Source organism: Lepisosteus oculatus, chromosome 11, assembly GCF_040954835.1.
Source record: "Lepisosteus oculatus isolate fLepOcu1 chromosome 11, fLepOcu1.hap2, whole genome shotgun sequence".
In the NCBI taxonomy this organism is placed as follows: domain Eukaryota; kingdom Metazoa; phylum Chordata; class Actinopteri; order Semionotiformes; family Lepisosteidae; genus Lepisosteus; species Lepisosteus oculatus.
This window is the reverse complement of record NC_090706.1, coordinates 4,712,300-4,733,481: the sequence shown is the minus strand read 5'-3', so window position 1 is coordinate 4,733,481 and position 21,182 is coordinate 4,712,300. Positions and strand designations below refer to the sequence as shown.

The 21,182-nt window shown below is 46.3% G+C and overlaps 1 protein-coding gene across 3 annotated transcripts in view; it reads left to right on the top strand.

The window, feature by feature from the left end:
* Positions 1-21,182, top strand: part of foxo6b (forkhead box O6 b) — a 34,878-nt gene that overhangs the window by 12,155 nt on the left and 1,541 nt on the right. For all 3 annotated transcript variants that reach the window (XM_069195502.1, XM_069195501.1, XM_069195500.1), the window contains exon 3: positions 16,806-21,009. In XM_069195502.1, the coding sequence (XP_069051603.1) occupies positions 16,806-18,236 (1,431 nt within the window). In that variant the 3' untranslated portion in view covers positions 18,237-21,009. The remainder of the gene's footprint in view (positions 1-16,805; positions 21,010-21,182) is intronic.

The window sequence follows — 21,182 nt, the reverse complement described above, 5'->3', positions numbered from 1 at the left end:
TTTGATCCTATTATATCAACCCTGTCTGGGTATCATTTTAGGATTAAAATCTTATACTGTAAACAGTTACAGTATAATATATACAGTACATTATGTATAGTACACACACTATACACTGCTTGGATAATTCAAGATTTGTGACTAGTGTGCACACAAAACAGTAGTTTGTATCTTGGTAGGGCCTGTACCTAATACATTTGCATTGCCTGGATGACTTACTGGGTACAAACCTAGCAATTAGCTACCACAGGCCGTGAGTTCTCCACCAAGGCTTTGAGGCCCAATTGGTGGGGTACACAGCTGGGGTGGCACCTGAGATCTCCACTTTGTTGTGATCTTCCTGCACACCAGCCTGAGGCTTTGGCTGCCTGTTGATATGGTTGTTACACAACCACTCCAGGGACCTATGCTGTAGTCATCTTAGTCAACAGCCCCCTATGGAGACCAGTTCACACACCGCTCTTCTGGGAAGAAGACAGAAGTGGGAGCGTTTCTTACTAGCCAGGTGCTAACAGCTTTCAAAAACTGTGTTGGAGTATTTGGAGCCATAGCTGATGGGCCCTACTGTGCAAACTGTCTGTTTGGATTTTTTGTGTGTCTGTTATTTGTTATGTCTCTGCGTCTGTTATGTTGTGTTACATTTGTGCATCTGCTTTAACGTGTGTGCATGTGTGTGTCTACCGTGATAGGCCCAACGGGAGTCTGAGTCCAGGGGGAATATCTCTCGTTAATAATTCAAACGAGGCTCATTATTGTGGCAGTGCAGATTTCTCCCTGATTTCACCCTAATTGCAGGCAGATTGCTGCATTCAGACACCTTGCAGTCACACCGTGCAGGATTGCACAGTCTCTCTGTGTGAAGCGAGTTAGTTTAGGACTGGAAATTAGTGCCATACAACATTGCACACACACACAACAACCCCATCAACCATGTCACCTTTAATCTGACCCTCGCTGACCTCATACCAGTGATGTTTCACTGACCCCTGACACTTTTACAGAATGCTGTAAGGTGATCAAAGTCTGACACCAGTAGCTTAATTCAGTCTTAAAAAAGTGTATGTTCTGAGTGACTACCACCCATTCAGTACTAAGTGTGGAGTGTGTAATAAAATCAGTAACGCAATTAAAAATCAGTGCATGACCCCTGTTGAGTGAAAGGAATGAATAGAGCTGCTTCAGTTATTCATCAGTTAGACTATATTTCCCTGAGTGCTAGACTGCACGCTATCTAAGGTGGGGAGGGTTATGCTCATCGTTGAGAGGGAGAATCTGTGTTTTTTTCCACAAACATTTTTTTTTGTTTCCTTTCCCCTTGACACCTGTTGCCAGAGCCAGATTACTTCGGTTTTGCTCAAACCAGATGACAAATCAGTTGATCTGGTTCAGATGATTGCTTGGGAGGACAGGTAACCAGTTCCAGAAATTACATTTCATGTTGTGGGACTTAATATCGTAACAGGTCCTTTTGCCCGTTAAGTGCCTTGATGCATCAGTTTTATACTTGCCCGGTGTCCCGTCTTACTCATCTCGGTCCTCAGTTTGTTTCTCTCTTTGTTTGTTGGGATAATTAATAATGGTGGAGTTCACAAATCTAAGCAGGAGGATCAATGAAGAATAATGAAGCAGAAGTTGCAAGTTAGGAAACAGCATGGAAATGACTATCTTGCAGCTGAAGATGCATGTTTTAACACTGTATGTCTGAGAGCTGATAGTTCATTAGTATGTCTTCACCATCACAAACTAGCATGAGTGAACATTTAATGAACTTGGAGAACTTACCACAAGGAGCTCCACTTCTGTGTGTTAGTTTGGGGAAAGTAGGTCAGGATGCAGGGCTGTGTGTTTAGTATTCCAGCCATGTGAATACTGTTCAAGAGAGCCAACTGATGGCCCGAAATGAACCCCACTGCTGTCTCGCACTCACAGACACATGCCTGCACAGAAAAACTCTCTCTCTTCCCCTTTCTGTCTACCAGGACAGCTCTTGCTTTCTTCTTCTGTGCAACCCTCTCCCTCATTTTTCTCACCATCCTGCACTGGCCACATCTATTAATCTCCTGCCTGCATTCTCCTCTCTTTTTTTACTTCTCTCCTGAACTTTCTTCTCACTCCTGAGCTCCTCCTTCTTGATTTTCACCCTTCCTGTAACAACATCTGCCTGTTACTGGCCCTCAGATTTCTTCCCCTCTTTCCATTCACTCCTTACAATCTCCCTTTGTTCTGACACAGTGCCTCACTCCCCTTAAGATGCTTAAGTGGACTAACCTGAAGCTGCAAGTCATAGATGCCTCTAAAATACATTTTCCCACATAAATATCTGAAGGTAGTTTGATCAGATGGAAATCCAGGAAAACATTTTTTGACATTCGTCAGGTGAGGTGATGGCTCCCGAGCAATACTCACCACGCTCATTAAAGTGGATTTCACATAAGAATATAAAGGAGGCCATTAATGAGTACTCTGAGTGGTCCAGCAGGTAAGAGTGCTCATTCTTAATGCAACTGGGGCCTTGCAGTCCAGATCTAAGCTAAGTGATTGCTCTGCTGTGATCTTTCCAAAATGACAGAACTCATTTGGCCATGCACTGGCTGTGTTGAGTGGGTGTTTTTTTGCTGGCCATTGTATCCTCCTATTCCTACAGTAGAACATGCTCTGTAGCCAGCCTGTTAACTTGCAGTGCTATCAGTATGAGTAATGGCTGTCGTTCATCTGTTGTCGGGCTTTGTCCAACACAAAGAGAAATGGGCCGGTCAGATAATGCACATTTTGGAAGGTTCTTGAATGCTGTCTTTAGCTCTTCTGTGATGGTGTGTGGGGGTCCAGTGGCGATATGCATTCCTTAAGAATTGCCAAAAATGATGGAGAATAAAATTAATAGGTAATTTATGAATCCAAATTACAGTTTACAACAATTTAACCAGGAAATACCATCAAACTTATCTTTCTCTCTCAATCGTGTCAGCTTCATTTCAACAAAAGCCTGATGCTGAACTTTCCTGAAAAGCCTTTCTGATTGTTGGCCTCAAACAGGAGTTCAGAGGTCATCTGTCATTGGCGTTTACAGGGATACAGCTCGAGGGGTATATCCATGCTGTAGATAGAAAACCCTGCTGTGGAAGAAATCATAGTGTATTTCGTCACATAAGGATCAGTCTGTTTAAGTATATTCTGTGAGCTGCCTCTTAAGGGTGTTCCCAGGCAGAGGAAGAAAATGTAATGGTTTAATATGCCAGTAAGACTTAATTTAAAGAACTGTTTGAATTGCTGGCTTTATTTTATTCCATCTTTATCTGTGTCACAAAATAGTGAGAACATGAGAAAGGTTAACGGAAGAGGCTATTTGGCTTCTTCTTACTAGCCTGGCTTCTCATAGACTATTGATCCTGGAACCTCAGAAAGCTGTTTCCAGAAAAGATCTCAATGTATCGGCTCCCAAAGCAGCAAAGGGCTTGGCTACAACCCCAGTGCACTTCAGAACGAGTGTGTGCCTGCTAATTCCCTCTCCCTCTCCCTGCACAATCCTCATCCATCCCAGCTAACTGCCTCAATGAGAAACCAGAGGAAGCAGGGAAGGAATATCAGTTAGGCACATGCCCAACTGTATCCTGCTGACCCAGAGGGCTTTATGCGATTGCGCAACGAGAAATTACTTCCCCCAACAATCAGCTTTGCAAAGTTCTTTGAATCCTTTATGATCAAGGGACAGAAGGAGTAAGGGGAAAATCATGCAGAAAGGCACAGAATTGGATATGCAATAAACAATAAAAGGGGGTTAGAGGGGCAGGTAGCTGATAGGATTAGCTTGTTTAATGGTGTGGATGCCTAGAGAGGGCAGGCAGTCAGGCACAGGAAGTAGGTCACTGCCAGTTTGGGGGCAGGCGCAGTGCCAGAGGTGGGGCAGGCAGCTGGGGGGAGGGGCTGGCAGGGGGCTACCAGACTGTGAGATGTGTGTGAGCCCCCCCAGGGCAGCCAGCACTGGGGGGGGGCACAGCTGAGACTCACATTCTCTCTGGGGAGGGGTATGTTGAAGGCACGCAGCTCCATAATGGCTCAGCAAGCTTCCCCTCTCCCTGCCTGTTTATCTCAGCTCCGCCATGTCTGTCTCCTTCTTGCTCTATAGCAGTTGTAGACCCGTGTAGCAGCATGTCTCATTATATACAGAGGCTATTTATTAATGTGCGGTATTTGCATATATCGATCAGTCTGCACCAAAGGTATCTGTTACTCTTAATATCCGTGGAACTCTGAAAGTTTGAATGTTTTCTTGTTGTAACTTCTAACGGTGGTAATTTGGGTCTAGATTGAGTCTGTCGTGCTGTAGCTCAAGTAGAGCTCTGGGGTGGAAGTCAAGGGGAAGAAGGAAGAATATCAGGTTGATGTGTTGTATGTTCAAAACTGTAACGACTGAGGAGAATCGTGTGATGAAAGGAAGGCAGAGAGAGAAAGAGAAAATGTCCTTAGAGCCTCAGTGCAGCGAGTGAGATAAAAGGAAGAATGAGATAAGAGAGGAGAGTATGAATAGAGACCGAGAGGAATTGCCGAGGAAGATGAAGTGCGATGAGGGTGGACAGTGCATACAGTGTGGTTTTTCCAGCGGTGACGTGCACAGAGAGCACGAGGGAGGGTGTATGTTGTGTCTGTGTGGCCGGGTGATTGCGTGACTAAGGGTTGTGCTCAGTGCGGTGTGTGTAATGCTCTCAAGGCAGATATTAACAGGCGTGTGGCCGAACCCACCCCCCCCTCTCCAGCACACACACACTTCCATCTCTCTCTCTCTGTCTCTGCTAATGAGCTTCGTGTCCTGGTGCTGCCTGGCTGAGTGATGCCTACTGACAGTGGCACTCATGCAGAAACACTGTGGCCTGCCCTCAGCACACAGCACAGCATTTACATCCACGCTGAACACTGGGGCTGCGCTGGCTCTCCCTTTGACAGGACAAGCCACAGCTTTGTCTTTCCTGCCTCTTTCTGATGTGCAGGAAGTTCTTCTACCACGGTGGGAAAGTCTGAACCACCAGCAGTGACCCGAACGAAGAGAGGTTATGAATGTGGTACACCAAAATCTGTGCGTCGCAAGAACATCACTGATCAAAGATCCCCGCTGAGAGCATTTGTAACGGTTTATTTGCAAGCGTCCTCCAAAATAAAAGACAGGCTTGAGGATGAATTTTAAACCCTCTTGGTGTAAAGAAATGATTTACATAGGCGTTGAATCTCTGGGATATGAAGAAGACTTGCAAAAAGCCACTCTACCAGAGATTGCTGTCTGGGCATTGCTAGGAGTTGCAGTCTGTGTTCCAAGAGTACAACCACATGTAGCCCTTGATGTCTCACACTGCTCCCTTTGAAATCCACTGTGGACCAGGCAGCTGACACTGGGTTTAGCGTGAGGGTGTTGGTAGTCCTCAAGGAGCAACGTAGCCTTGTGGTTTGCCTTCTCTATGCCTTAATTAAACTAATTGGACTCGTCCATTTTTAACTCCCTGGTCTTTCTGCAGTTTGTGTTTTCACCGTGTGCTATGCATGGGAGAGCTGCTGTTCTCACTAGACTGATGCCTGGAGAAAACCTGCAATCTTGGTCATAAGCGGCCATTGCAGTTGTGTGGTTGGATCCTAATGAATGCGACAGAAGGATGAAATATATATGTAGAATATTTATAGAATATATAGACCCCCCCCTCTTGAGAGGATTGAGCTAGGGGGACTGCTGCAAGGGTGTTGCTGGGGTGGCAGGGGAGTGCGAGAGAGATCCGCGAAGGGAAGTCCTGGGTGCGAGACTTCTATATGTAGGCGGGCGGAAGTGTGAACATGTGTTATAATCTCCATTTAGTAGACACTTCTACCCAAAGTCATTTGGCGGCTAGAAGGTTGAAAATGTACATTGAGACATTATTTGATGCTGCAGAGTTTCAGATAAATGTGGTTACAGGTTCCCCCAGTGATGGAGCACAGAGACGAAGCGTAGTGTAGCTTGCCCAGAGCCACACGCAATGAATCAATGGCACAGCTGGGGCTCGAACCCGGAACCCTCCCAACAAGTGGCTCACTTAACTGCCCAGCAGGAATGAGTTGTGCTATAAGAAAGAGGAGTTGCTCGATTTACTGCTATACCTTCGTGATTTTGAAGACCTTAGTCAGACTCCAGTCTCCCTGCTGCACTGCAAAAGAGGCATAGTCCCTGTTATGTGTACATTCAAGAAGCAGCGTCTGAAAAGCCTCTGGGAATAAGGAGGGCAGAGAGTGGGACAAGTAGGATACTTATAATGAGCCTGGACACAGAATTGTTTATATTTTTATTTGTATGATTCTAATGATGAAACTCTCCAGGGAATAGTCCCTTACTCTACACCACCGTTTTGAAAGCACCTAAACAATACCACAAACCCCAGATCTTGGAAGGCAATGTCTGTAAGTTTGCACAGGTTGTGTTGAGAGGCAAACCACTTTCACAGGGCTGGTCTCCTGCCTGCCAGGCCCTGACGGGGGCTGGTTCTGTTCACATCTGAAAATGCACTTTTCACAAAACATCATTCTTCCAGTGTTTTGAAAATGTAAGTTGCTCCATGTTTTATTTCACATCTGTGTCAATGTATTTGGAGTTAGGATCTGAAATACCCTCTGTAATTCTGCTGCTTTCCCTTTCGGATAAGGTTGGGTGAAGTATTTTGTAAGGGTTTGCAATCTGTTGCCGGATCTAGTATACAGCATGTAATGGACATCTCAATCTTTCCTTCAGCTTTGCTCTGTCAGCATGAAGGGAGCCTGACACCTCTTTAATTAAGTTTTCAGGAGACTTTAAACCACAAATCTACCCCCATTCTCCCCCAGCCCCAGCGCCCCCCCTTTTCTCTCCGCCTTCATTACCGATTCATGAGGCCTCACTCATTAGGGTTTAAGTTTTACTTAAGCGACGAGCTTCAAAAGTCTGCAGCTGAAGCGGTTATTAATATTTCATAGTCTCCCGTTGAGGAGCTGAAAGCGAGTTGCCGCGCCTCGGCTACAAAGTCTCGGCGCTTGCCTTTTCTCCTCTGCCTTCTCCCTCTCTCGCCGCCCAGACCCTAACTCAAACTGACTTAATTGGGCCCTTTTGAAAAGGGGGTTTGCTTCCCTGTACACTCCAACCTCCGATGGGCAGAGCAGGCGAAGGAGATAGACGTCTACCCCTGCCTGAATCCGTGTGGGAGGCAATATAGACGGACACGGCCTCCTGTCAGCACTGGATATCCATAGATAGGTCCAGCTGAAGAGCACAGGGGTTAATAAGTCAGGAAACATAAAGCGCACTGTAGATAGGAATTGCTCATGGCAGCTCTGCTTCGACTTGCAATATACAGTATGAAGAAAATGTCAGGTTGATGCTGCTTGTAGTGTTTCCATTTCAGTGCCCAGCTTTAAATAGTCACCGCCGGTCTGTCTATCCCTCTATCTGGCTGTGCCTAATCTCTGTCTGTCAAATTTCTATCTTTCTCTTTGCCTATCTCTCACCGTCTGCATACGAATAAGATAGACCTTCTTTGCATGTGCAGCACTACATCAGACCTGTGTGCTCGTTGTCTGAGGCGCTCCTGCTGTAAGGCTGGGCTGGCAGTGCTGCCACTGTGTGTGTAGATACAGAGTATCATGGATATGTTAACACGCTGGACATGTGACTGGGAGTAAACATGGTTCCTACTGTCTTCTTGCTAAGTTAGTCCGTATGTCAGCAGGATCCTACTCTCCCTGTTCCTCCCCCGACCCTCAGGGAGTTATATCTCCATGGCAAATGATGCTGGCTTGTGCCACATTCTGCTTGGAGACGTACTGTAAGACTAGAAGGATTGAAGGAAGTTCTCGTTAGGATGCAGGACCGTGGCGTGAAGAGGAGGGGCGGCCTGGCGGTGGCTCAGGGTGTTGGGCTGGAGGAACCCGTTGACAGCCACGTTTGGTCACACGCTGACGGAGATGAAACACGACAGAATGTGGTTTATACTGCTGTACATTTCCATGAGGGCTCGACTGAAAATTGCGATTTCATAGATGTTTTATTGGCAGGGCTTTCACTCTCTCTCTTCATACCCAAAGGATGTCTGCTGAGTACATTCTCTGTCCCTCTCTTCTGGGTTTCCCAGCCTTCGCTACATCTCCTTTCTTCTCAGCCTGGCCTCTTTCTTTTTTTTACGCCCTCTTGCAGTTTCCTTCTCTTCCCTTCCCATTTGTCTTTCCTCTATCACTCTGAATCTATCTTTCTCTCTCTATCTGTTCTTGGCCTGTTTCTCCCTCTGAGTCTGTCAGTCTGTCCCCCCCACTTCTTCTCTTTAGTCTGGTCAGGTCTCTTGAGGAGGGATAGTTGGCAGGAAGCAGACTGGCTGCCATGGTAACAGAAGCCCTCCCTCTCCCGTAGGTCTCCTTAGCAACCGGTAGCTTGGCATTCCAGTAATGAGCGTGCCCAGTGTGCCAGGCTGACAGACCAGGGAGAATTGTGTTTGTGTGTGTGTGTATGTGTGTGTAGGGGTGCCTGAGACTGTGTGTCAAATTGTAAGTATGTGCACAATTGGCTTAGTGCGAGTGACTGCATGCCTGTCTCAGGCTACATTCGAAGGAATGCTTCTTTGTGAATCTGCTATAATATTTGTGCGTGGAAGTATGTGTGGCAGCATATGAGTATCTGTTTTAGCTCAGTAACTGTTTCAGTTTGTCTCAGGGTTTGGAATGGACCGAGTTTCTAGTGGGTTTTGTAAGGTAAATTTAGAAGCTGAAACCCATTTTCATCAGAAAAGCATCATAGGAAATGATATATGACGTAAGATGGGACGTATGTGCATGTGTTGGTTCCTATTGTGGTTTTGTGAAATTGGGCCACATTACAAGCAGCATTTTCCTAGAATCTATCTCAATGGGCTTTCCCAGTCCACATCCTTATGATCCCTGAGACAACTGCTTTTTGTTGAGCTCTTGATTATTTAATTGAACGCCAGATTTAATCAGGAATCTTTAAATTCTTTCGAGCTCTGCAAATAAAAAATCTTCAAATATCTTTAAGTGGCTGGAAACTGTCAACTTTTTAGAAGAATAAAACAATTAGAAAATTCAAATCAGTCCCATGGTTACATGAATTAATGGATAATTTAACCAGCCAGAGAGACCAGCTAAAATGGTCAAAGGTCAAAGGACCAGGCATCAGAAGCCTTACAGTGTGTGGTTAGGGGGTGATATTGAAATTGTAGAAGGCAGGCAACGTTTCCAATAAGGGAATTGAGATCCTACACGAGTTAAGACACGTCTTACTTTTATGATGGATCTTTCACTCACTTTCACGTAGTGGATCCAACAATTGCTTGCTCTGCCAAAACTAGGTTCTGCAAGATCAGTTTTCAGTGCTGAGATAAGGCTTGGCTCTCTAAAGGAATTTTGATGGGTCCACAGCCAGTATATTTGTCTTCATTAATTTTACAGGACCTCTGCAAGAATCAAAGTTTGCCAAAACTGGAAACTTGAGCCTGAGAATGAACCTTGTGCATGTCTTGCTTGTGAAGGTCATGTATGAAGACAGGGGGGCAGAAGGTACTTCGGGACCTGTGGTTTATTGGCATTAAAACAGCGGGGAAAATTCAGATTGACACAAATGTTTCTCGCACCTGTAAAAGCTTATATTTACCTGACTGAGCACACTAAGAGGGGGATGTGAAGAGTGTGTAGAGGAAAAAGCACATGGATCTTATATTTGTGATGTGTGTCAAATGAAGTGGGTGCAGTGTGGAAATAGCAGCAGAATTTGTACACCTGTTGTGTGAATGCTGGTAAGCACGACTGCGTATCGCGGTCTTCAGTGTGTGTGTCTGCAGGGCTGGCGGGGTGCACTGTGTTGATACGAGTGGTGTTCCATATTCAGTGCCCAGTGCGTGCGGCGTTTGTCTGTGCCATGCCTGGAGCACAGCAAGAGCAGCCTGTGCCCTCAGGGCTGGGCAGTGCTGGCATTCGGTGTGTATGTTCCGATCCCCTGCCCACTTTCAGATGCTCATTAATCTGCCGGCTCTATTTTTATCTGCCCATGGCTGCCCTCCCCCTGCCTGGATGCACGGCAAGCCCCCCCCCTCCCCCCCCCCGCTGGGCAGTGACTGCAATTAGCGCCCTGTCAGCCTGGCACAGCACCCCCCCTCCGCTGCCCATCTCTCCGGCTGGCACAAACCTCCAGACACTCAGCCTGGCCCCTCCACACAGCCCTCCACAAAGAGAGAAAGGCCTTTACCCCAGGGCTTTAAAGTGAAGGAATCTATCTGGGATCAAAAGGTTTTGATGATTGTCTTCTATTTTTTGTTAGCTGGCTTCTAGCTAAATGGAATTAATCAGTCAGTTTTTTTTTATTGTACAGAGCAATGCTTTGGCTGTTTGATAGATAATCTCCCCCAGCTTTGTTTTTTTGGCAACAGTTTGACTGTTTATCAATTTTGCAATCTTAACTCATCGCTTGTTGGGTCATTTTATTTCTGATCGATTCAAATTAAGTCACGTGGTGGCTTAAAGAGCTTTATGCAGTCAGTTTATTTTCACCTTACTGCTGATGAGCTTTCTGTCTCAGGAAATACCTACCCTGGTATTGCTTTGGGTCTTTCGAGCCCTTCATGAGCTGAAGAGGTTTTATTGTGTAAGAACTGTAGTTAACTGGAGAGTACAGCATAAGATTGCTAAAAGAATGATGTCAGCCCCATTCTAGATTCTCACTGAATACAGCTTGTGCCCATTTAGAAGCCTCGGATGAGTGAAGGGTCTGCTCTGGACAGAACCTACGATCTTTGTGTTTATAGGCCCAACGTCCCTAACCACTTTTCCATGTTCCTGCTATTTCAATGACACCTATACAGATGGATGGAAGCCTTTTGTGAGCCATGTTTTTTTTCCCTCTTTTCATGTTTCAGCGTGGAATCAAACTCTACTTGTTCATGTGCCAAGCTGTCTCATTTGTAACACTCCGTGTTCCCACTGTTTTTGCTGCCTTTACCACCATTGCACCCTGATATTCTGGAGCTTGTCTGCTGCTTCTACAGTTGCTTTATGAGCGAGTCGTGCTTCACAAAGGACAAATACGTTTGTAGCACTAATGCTATGAAAAAGGCATCTGATGCATTGAGTTTTTTTAAGAATTGCGGCTGGTTTCCATTCCATTAGACCCTGTACAGGTTGCAGAGAAACGTAGCCCGCTATCTTGCTTCTCCTCTGAAGTGCTGCTGAGAGGCTGAAGGGGTCTCATCCGAGGGGTGCAGAACCTTTTTGTTTAGACACTTTCTCACACTGCTCCTCCCCCCGTCCCCCCCCTGCACCTCCTCCGCCTGCCCCTGACAGTCATGCCAGCTTGTGACGCCCACACAGACAGCCTGCCCTGGCAGCCCCCTTGCCAAGCGCCAACCCTGCCGCTCTGCCACAGACTGTGGGTGTGGGGAGAGGGGGTGGCAGGGTGCCAAGCTGGCAACCATTGCCCCAGCCTCATGAGCTGGCGCGGCGCTCTGTTTTTGTGCTGGCAATGAAAGCATGGCAGGGAGCTCCTTATGGGTGTTGGTACGCGTTTGGCAAGACTGTGGCGCTGGTATGTGACCAAACTCCCCAACAGTAGCCTTTTGAGCCTTAGGTGACAGTTCCTGATATTGCGCTAATATCCTTTGATTCTTTTGTTCCAGTCTCTCCAGCGCAAAACAAAGACAGTCTAGAAGAGATTTTCAAACATGCTTCTCACTCAGTGCAGAAACATGAGTCAGGAGGCGCAAAGCGAAATTAAGTACAAAGCACTGAAAGCTGAGATCATGACACAACTGTTCAGGCGAAAGGGCTGATATTCTGAAGCTGGCCAAGGGCTTATAATTCTATTATATTTGATTTGATTATATTTGTATATTCGATCTAATTTGTTGATTGCACAACTGTCAAAATCAAGACACTTGCACTTTCTGAATTATTTTAATCTCTTATGATCAAGATTTTGAACTTGCCTTGGAAACATGACACGCCAGATGCAGAGCAAGACGGAAGCACCACCCGCCAGGGGACCCCAAAAATGAAATCCTACTGTACATCTGTGGAAGCAGGACAACGCACAAGGAACCGGGGACACAGTTCGTGTAATGATGCCTGCGATGAGTCATATGCGGTGTTTGGAAAAAATAGAATTATTTTTCCAGCATATACCCTCCAAATGTGGAATTGCTAGTCCTTGGGAAGCAGCTAGTTTCAGTGCTGTCATGGGGGATCGGGGAGTGTGAATATTCACTGTAGCTTCCTTCACCTTTTCATGCACCACCAGTGCCCACCAGGAGGCCTTGCCTCAACTGGAGGAGCACTGCATCTCAGTCCCAGGGCTCACCACTGCGCGGAAACACAAGGGTTAAACTTTAAGCTGAACTATGTGCTTTTGGACATGGCTGTCACTAATAATACCCTGCGTGAACTTAATGGCTGCTTTTCTTTCGAGCTTTGACTTCAGGAGCCCATGTTAAATTAGTGAGTGTCGGTGCTGTCTCAACAGATTAGCTCACACTTTGCCAGATCTGAAGGACTCGGTTCTTGGAGCGTGACAATGTGGATTTCTCCTCTTCGGGATGGGAATTCCTCTCGTTTCCTTTTTACTGGATTCCACAGTGTGCTCCATTTAGATCTAAGACCTCACGGGATCCTCACAGGCTTTGTGATCCACTTCTTGGATTCTTTTAGTTGAGGTATTTCGACTGATTCGTTTGATTTTAGTATTTGCATATCAAATGGGCCAGTTAATGGGTTCAGAAATAAAACCTTCTTCCCCCCACCTCTCCCTCTCTGAGGATGTGCTGGTTATCCCCCGCTGCCTTCCACCAACACCCCTTCATTTCTCAGCTCAGTTTGGGAGACACCCAACTGGGAGTGCCCGGAATTAACCAGGATTAGCCTGGATTCTCTGGGATTACCTGGGATGGAGCAGGATTAAGTGTGATTGCCTCCTCTGGGGATATGAGGGACAGCATTAACCAGACTGTTACTGACGCAGACACAGCAGAGGGAAGTGACTTGACTTTATATTTATAATACGCTCTTCAAAGAGTCCATTAAAGTAGAGTCAAGTAAGCAGTTCAAATATAAATCATACATGGTGATTCCATTATATATTTCAATAGGCTCATGAATAGTTTCACTTCTTATTTATGAAGCTAAACAAATACACTCTGTGTATATAGAGAAACACAAAGAGCAACGTTTTACAGAACAAGATTGAAAATCTAGAATGTAATCTACATTTGTTTCTTACATACAAGTACAGATAAGGAATTGAAGGCAATACTGGATGATGATTTCAAGCAGGTGTGTCCTTAATAGAGCCATTAACACATAAGACTGGCAGGAACTGGTACTTTTGGACAATGACAGACTATCCAATCTTAAAACTTTTATACTCCATTTGCCACTGATTCATTTGTGTACATTTAACAGGCTAGACTTTATAGTATGAACCATGTATCGATTAGTACATTGGGCCTTTCTGTTATCGTGAGAGATGGAATATGTACATTCATCAGTGCGTGACTGCAGTAGACAGTTCCTAATAAAGTGGCCAGAGGGAGCAGAGGTGTTGGAGAAATACAGTATGCCGTGCAAATGAGGTCTATCACAGAGCCCAGTGATAATGGAGTCACTCCAGTGATTCTGGCTGACAGAATGGATGAAAGCCTGTTTCAAGGTACCTGCTGCATGAAACAGCATCTTTTTCCCCCTCCTGGTTTACTCCATCGTCATGGTAACCCACAGCTGGAGTTCACACTGTAAGACCCTCTAAAGGAGGAGGAGTCTGAATCACCTGATCCGCTTCCTGCCTTCTGGGGTCTGGACTGTGATTGTTTTCTGGCTCCTGCCTAAGACTGCAGTGTGCTATTCTGACTGGCTGCTTCAGGAAGAAATAACATGCTTTCTGAGAAAGCTACCTGAGGCTCCGTGCGAGCTGGGGAATGTGTTAGAGCTCCAAAAGCTGAAGGGTACAATTCGTCGCCTGTGGCATGTCTTGCTCAGATGCCACAGCTGGGTCCTCACTGTCAAGTGAAGCAGGATGTCTACTCATTAAAAGATCTGCGTTGGTTTAACATGGAATTGTAAAAATCATTTTTAAAAAACAGTAAGCTTTTCCATTGTTTCAGTCTTTACTCCTTCTGTTCATGACCTATATTTTCAGGTTCATGTGCTGGTAGGCGCTGCCACTGAAATGACCATTGTTACTTCCGCGTATTCACTTTTTCCAGCCAAAAAAAGACATTTGCCTGTACACGTACAATGTGATTTTCAAAACATTTTAGCCCAGAGCAAAATGTATTCACATTTTTCTGAAAATATGCAAATCTCTAAGGCAGGTGAAAATAAAGAAATGCACCACCATGCTTATCAAGAGAATAATACCTTTGTGCCAGTGGTATATGGGAGGTTTGACAAAGTCACCACACAGTTGCTTGTCATGTGTTCACAGCCAGCAGTTTCTAACCAGGAAAGATGATATAGCCAACCTTGGTCTGGAAGACCGCAAAACACAGCACGTCTCCAAGCTCTGTAGGGCGCTCCAAGTGTAATGGTCAGGGAAGGTGTGTCTTGCCACAACAGTACACTACTTGTAGTGGTCGATGGTAAACTGACGGCATGGTGATGCATTGATTCATCAAGTACTGGAATCCCCCTCCCTGCTCCTCCAGTGCACTCATCATGACATGACAACTCATGGTTTTCTTCATGCCCTCATGGTGTTCTTCAAACAACAACTTTTTTAGGACAGTTATGCTGAGGATGCACTGTCTGCCATGTTAAGAGCCCCATTGAAAATGTGTGGGATGGGCAGGCACAATATGTGGGGTGTTGGGCTCAGAGACCAGTGAGCAGGCACATGCTTGTCCAGGCTCCACAAGAGGATTAGTATAAGAATCCCAAAAGACAGCACCTGCACCTTGGTTACCAGCCTGAGAACTTCGCAGCACGTCCTCTGGTGATCAACACTGTTGATGACAGTGGTTAATCACCGTAATTAATTTTCAGGACTGTTCAATAAAATGTCAGTGCACCTCCTACAAAATACTTTTTGACATTGTCTTAATAAAAGTGTGCTTTTTTGCAGTTATAAGTGATATCGCAGTATCTGTGGAAATGTTTGTTTTTGTCAATCTCAATGTTCCAGATTTTTGATAGCATTTATTTGGAGATGGAAAAGGTAAAGATGATTCCGGAATAGAACAAGAATCATCAAAGGCTGTTGTGACGATGCTTTTGGGTAGTGCAACGTTCATTTTATACTCCTTTTACTTTTCCTAGCCCTGACATGTCTTTTGAAAAGTCATTTTCCATAAAAACGGCAAACGACTGAGAAAAATAACAGCTGAAATGACAACACAGGATCCTTCTCAATACATATGTGTTTAAAAGGTTTTGCGATGAAATGTGGGTGAAAAGTAGAATGACATCAGCTTTTTTTCCATGCAAGAACACTATTTCCCCTTGTTGTTTTTACCCTTCTGCTTTATGAGTCTATGCAGTGAGCTGGAGAGAATATGGGTGCAGCGATGAGGGGGTGTGGACCAGTGGGCACTGTTAGCCCTGCACACAGCTCAGTCAGCCTGATGCCCACTCTCAGTCTGTTGGAGAGTCAGCTGGGCCCACGCCAGGCTGGTATCGGCTTCAAACACCACTGAAGTGAAGGGAGACAAGCCTGGGATTATCTGACATTCACACCGTTAAAGAGAGGGGGTGGGGAAGGACTGATGCAGCTGTCTCCCTGGGCTGATTGGGAGCTGTTTGGCAAGGTCAGGTACAGACAGGTTGCAAGTTTTCTGTGAGTGAAGTTAGGGAGCTTTTGCATGATTTCTAGTTTGAAAGGACATGATTTCAGTCGGATCGTTCGCTGTGTTGCATTTTTTTAATGTACTGCCAAGCCTCTTTTTCACCTCTGTTTGCATCAGTTCAACCACAACAAAACTGCACTTTGATTGAAGGAGGACCGTATGGGAATGAGTGTCCCCACCCAGGTAGATCACCACCTGCTGATTTGTCTTCTCCCGTATACTTACACGTATCTCGTTCCCTTTGCAACCGTGAGAACGTTTTGATAAAGTGAATGGTTTAAAGGTGGTAGGGTGGTTAGCATTCATTCCTGCTTTGCGGTGCTGGTGCTCTGGGTTCCTAACCTAGTTTGCTCTCTGTGTGGAGTTTGGATTTTCTCCCTATGTTCACATGGGTGCTCGGATATCTTATCACAGATGAAAGACATACTGGTGGGTTAATGGGCTTCTGGGAAAATTGGCTCTGGTCTAGTTGGTCCTTGTGTGTCCGCTGTCGTCCAGTCCAGGCTATATGTCCTACCTTACACCTGTTGATTGCTGGGATAGCCTGCGGCTCCCCTGCAAAACTGCACTGGATAAAGTGGTTAGAAAATGAATGGATGGAATTAAGCCCAGTATTTCTTGTTATGATGTTGTATATAACTCTCTTTAAGCACTTTTACTACAGCCTTGTTGCAACATGACTCATTGTAAAGCACTTTGAGAAGGCTGATCACCAATTGATCAGAAGGTTGCTTGTCATTATTGATTGGCTGGGCTGTTTTGAACTGAAGCTAACAGCATGTTTGTGCAGGAGCTGTTCATAGTCCATTAAGAACCTGGCGCAGCAGTAATAGACCTGAGTGAAGATGTATCTTTCGGGTTGTTGCTGTCACTCTGGTGTTCCTCCCGTGTGTGGAAAATGCGTCAAAAGCCTTTCTAATAGGCTGTTTTTCTCTTTATTCCCTTCTCCCTCCTCCTCTTCCCCCTTCCTCTCCATCTTCTCCCTGCCTCTGCCCACAGAACTCCATCCGGCACAACCTGTCTCTGCACACGCGCTTCATCCGGGTGCAGAACGAGGGCACAGGGAAGAGCTCCTGGTGGATGCTGAACCCTGAGGGTGGCAAAGCGGGCAAGGCGCCACGTCGGCGGGCGGTGTCGATGGACAACAGCGCCAAGTACCTGAAGAGCAAGGGCCGGGCCAGCAAGAAGAAGACGTCGGCGGGGGGCGGGCTGGCGGCGGCGCTGCGCAGCTCCCCGGAGCGGGGCAGCCCGGGGGAGAAGGGGCCCGGGGGCGGGGCGGAGGAGTTCGACGCCTGGACTGACATCCGGTCCCGGGCCAGCTCCTCGGCCTCCACGATGAGCGGGAGGCTGTCGCCGATACTGGCCGAAGGGGAGCTGGAGGAGCCGGAGGAAGGGCTGTCCTGCTCCACCTCGCCCCGCCTCTACCCCAGCCCCTCCAGTGCCCGTTCCCCTGCCCTGGGCACCGGCAGCCACTGCCCCCCGGTGGAGCTGCCGCAGCTGGCTGATCTCACTGGGGCCATCAGCCTAGAGGAGAGGCTGATGGAGGAGAGGTATCCCCCTCAACCACGGCATAAGCGTCCCGCCTTCCCCTATGCCCCCCCCAAGGCCCAGGGCTCCTACTGTGGCTCTGTCTACAGCCCCCCGTCCCTGGCCATGCTTCGCCACCACTCACCCATGCAAACCATCCAGGAGAACAAGCCTGCCAGCTTCCAGGGGGGTATGAGGTCATACTCCAGCTCTAACGCCCTGCAGGATCTGCTCACTGGTGGCTCCCAGTATTGCCCCAGGATGGGACAGGATGGTGATTCTCTGATGGCTCCCACCAGCACTGGCGTGGGCTCGCAAAGTCACAGCCAGAATCACAACCACAATCACAGCCGTACTCATTCCCACGGCCACTCCCAGCCCCAGTCCCACTCCCCCAGGGTCAACAGCGGACTCCTCCAGCCCTACAGCCTCAAGGCCCCTGATCTGTACAGCCCCCCTGCTCATGCCCATCTCCCTGCCTCCACTGCCTTGCCCCCCAACCCTGCCGGCATGCTGGGGATGCCCCAGGACTCCTGCCACCTGGCCACGGCCCCCCACCCCCGCCACCCACCCTACACTGGCCACCACCAAGGCCTGGCCAACTCCCCTCATGGGCACTACCACCACACGCAGAGCAGCATCTACCACCACCACCACCACCACCACCGCCAATACCACCACCACCCCCACGATCGGCTGCCAGCGGATCTGGACTTGGACATCTTCCACGGCAGCCTGGACTGTGACGTGGAGTCCATCCTCCTCAACGACTTCATGGACTCCGAGGAGATGGACTTCAATTTCGACTGTGCGGTGTCGCAGGGGATGGGCATGGGCATGGGCATGGGCAGCCTCACCGGCCCTCCCCAGGCACACAACAATCAGAGCTGGGTGCCAGGCTGAGGCACACGGAGACCTGGCAGAGACCTTCCCCCGCAAGGCCACCTGGCTGGCACTGGATGGCTCCCAGCAGCGCGAAGGACCCTGAACTGGTGCGTCCAGTGCACCAGCTGGCTGTGACTCCTCCCTAGCAGAAATACAAACGTGCTCTAAAGGCTCTCGTGTTGTGCCCCCTCCCCCCCTCCTCCTGTTTCATGGCAGAAAAAAAAAACCCTTGAGTGAAAATGTACCGCTGAACTTCATCAAAACCACATTGTACTGCTGCTCTTTTCTTTTCTTTCTTTCAGTCAGGAATCTGGAGACCTACTATCATATTCCATCCATACTCCTTCAGACAGTCTCACTGGCTTCATCTCCAGTCAGCCCTGAATTCTCATGCACTTTATATATGCATATACTGTATGTATATATATTCATATGTATATACGCCTGTATGTGTGTATGCATATATATGGTATTATGTATAAATCATAACAAAATGTAGGAGAATGATATATTGTACTGTATGCATAAATACAGTCACAAAAGTTTGAACACCCTTTTGCAGAATTTAGGATGTGTGCAAAACATACGATACAATGTGTTCCAAACTTTTCTTATGCATATGCCTTTTTAGATTTTCCATGTGTTCTAGTTTTCTCGCTGAGTATCAGGACATGTGTTGACTGCAGTGGTGCCCTTTAATTGTCTGGGATCTGTAAACTCCACTTTTTGACTGTCGTTGCATATAAGTCAACTGTATGCTCACATAGTTACAGGATGATTGTTCCTCATTGGCAGATGAATGTGCTTGATTGAAATTCAGCATCTTGCTTTTAATCTCCAAAGCGATGCAGTGGCAGTGCATCATTATTGCAAATTTAATGTGGCTGTGTCTCCTGTAATGGGTGTTCTGCTGATTCCTCTGCTGTTGCTTAGAACAAGAAAAATGGCTACATGAGATCCAGGCTTTTCTGCTAGGTGACTGTTGCTGGAATTCCTGAGTGATCCCAAACCAGCCTGTGGCCCAGGGCAACAGAGTAAGCAAGCGTAACCTGTTTGTTGTGCAAATCAGCAAATCCCTACAGAACAAGTGAGCGTGGAAGTAAGACATTGATCCAGCTAGGACATGGTTTGCTTAATTTATTCTTAATCACTCGATTAACCCTGCTACTGAAGGTCACTGGAATGATCAAGGGTCAGTTGGAAAAAGACTAACAAAAAACTAAATTGGATGAGCTCAGACAATCTATCCCCAGTTCAAGCTATTGGCAACGTTCCAGCCAAAAATAATTTGTAAGAAACTTTTTTCTAAAATTGTGAATTATTGTGTTTTAGCTAAGCGGACAGTGTCACGCTGACAGGCTTCATGTTTGGTGATACTGCTGTTTTACTCCTTTTATAAAGCACCTTTAAACTTGTGTTATGCCTGTTTGTCGTTTCCTCTTTGCGAATTTTGAGCAATCCTTTTCCCATGCTCTTCTCTTCTTCTTTTTTTGTCCCACCGGAATAATTACAAAGCAGATCAACTATCTGTGCGGCAAGAGCAGGGGAAGATCTGAACAAATCGCAGGATTAGCCATCAAGAAAGAAAACTGCCTTTAACATATCAGTGGCTTTCATATCAAGCAAACTGATCAGCCATTGCGGTGTTATTCCTGCAAGACAGGGATTGTCTTTTATTTTTCTGTTTTAAGTAAAACAAGCTATCTTGCCCATAATAATAATTGTAGTGCGTGTCATCCCCTATGAAGTGAACAGAGGTTTTTAGAAAGGCAAATCTCTCTTCTCCAGGCTGTGATGTCTGTGAAACGTCACACTGTATCAACTGTTCCTCGGCAGATACGGCTACTTGACTTGAGAACTGTACTGCACCCCGTACCCTGAATGTCAAACAAGTGCAACAGAGATAAAGTCACAGATGATTATACCTTTTCAGATATCAAATGCTTTAGGTTTTCTTAATTAGAGAGGGGGTTCTTCCCCCTTTCAGGATTTTTGTTCAGGGAGCAGTGGAGGTTGAATGCAGAAATAGGGTCTGATACATCTGATCTGATTCTTAAGACAAATTCCTGAGGTTTGTGTGCTTTTCTCAGTGTCAGGTGAATGTCTGTGTGTGGCCCAGTGATTTATGGAAATAAAGGAAATACCATGAGAAGAAATGCCCTGGTATTTATATAAATATATACATATTATATATTTATTAATTCAAAGAAATGGGTTTTTATCTTCCTAAGTGTGGTAGCCTCCCCTTCGTATCCTGCCTTCCACATTATATCCTTTGTTTATTACTGGATCATACTTTTTTCCTTTATGAACCTTTAATTTTTGTACAAAATCTATATTGAGGAGAATATTGTATAATAGTTTTTAACAAAAAAACAAATATCGGTTTCATTGTTTCCTTTCTTTTTTCTTTTTTTAAGAGAATGTATCCAATCATCTGGTGACTGTTAAATAAATAAAGAGAAGAAGTTGCTGGTTTTTTAAGCTCTTTTGTATGCTCTCACTGTGTGTTTACGTGTTCAGTCTGAGTGAGTGTGTGTGTGTCTGTGAATTTGTGTGAGACGCTCTTTTTAATAAGGCTTGTTATCTCCTCTGATGCTGTGGTGCAGCTACAGCTGTCAGTATCCCAGTGGGTGTACATTCACAGAGGGAGCCGGTGTCTGTAGTGCTGTACTGTGAGCTCTCCCCCAGAACCTGAGCTGTAGGTCTAGCGAAGCCGCTGCTGATCCAGTCAACTTTATCACTGATCTTCCTACTAAGGGCGGAGGATGTGTGTGCGAATTCATCGCAGGTCAGTGTAAACTCATTACCAGTCCATCTGAGGTGGGTGGTGGTGAATGTCAAGTCATCACGAGTCTGGGGGCGCGTTTGTCTTTGTCTGCCATTTTTATTTATTAAAGGTGAACCACATTTCTACATCTTGTTTGTAAAGGGGATGTTTCTTGTAACAAGCAACATTCCCTT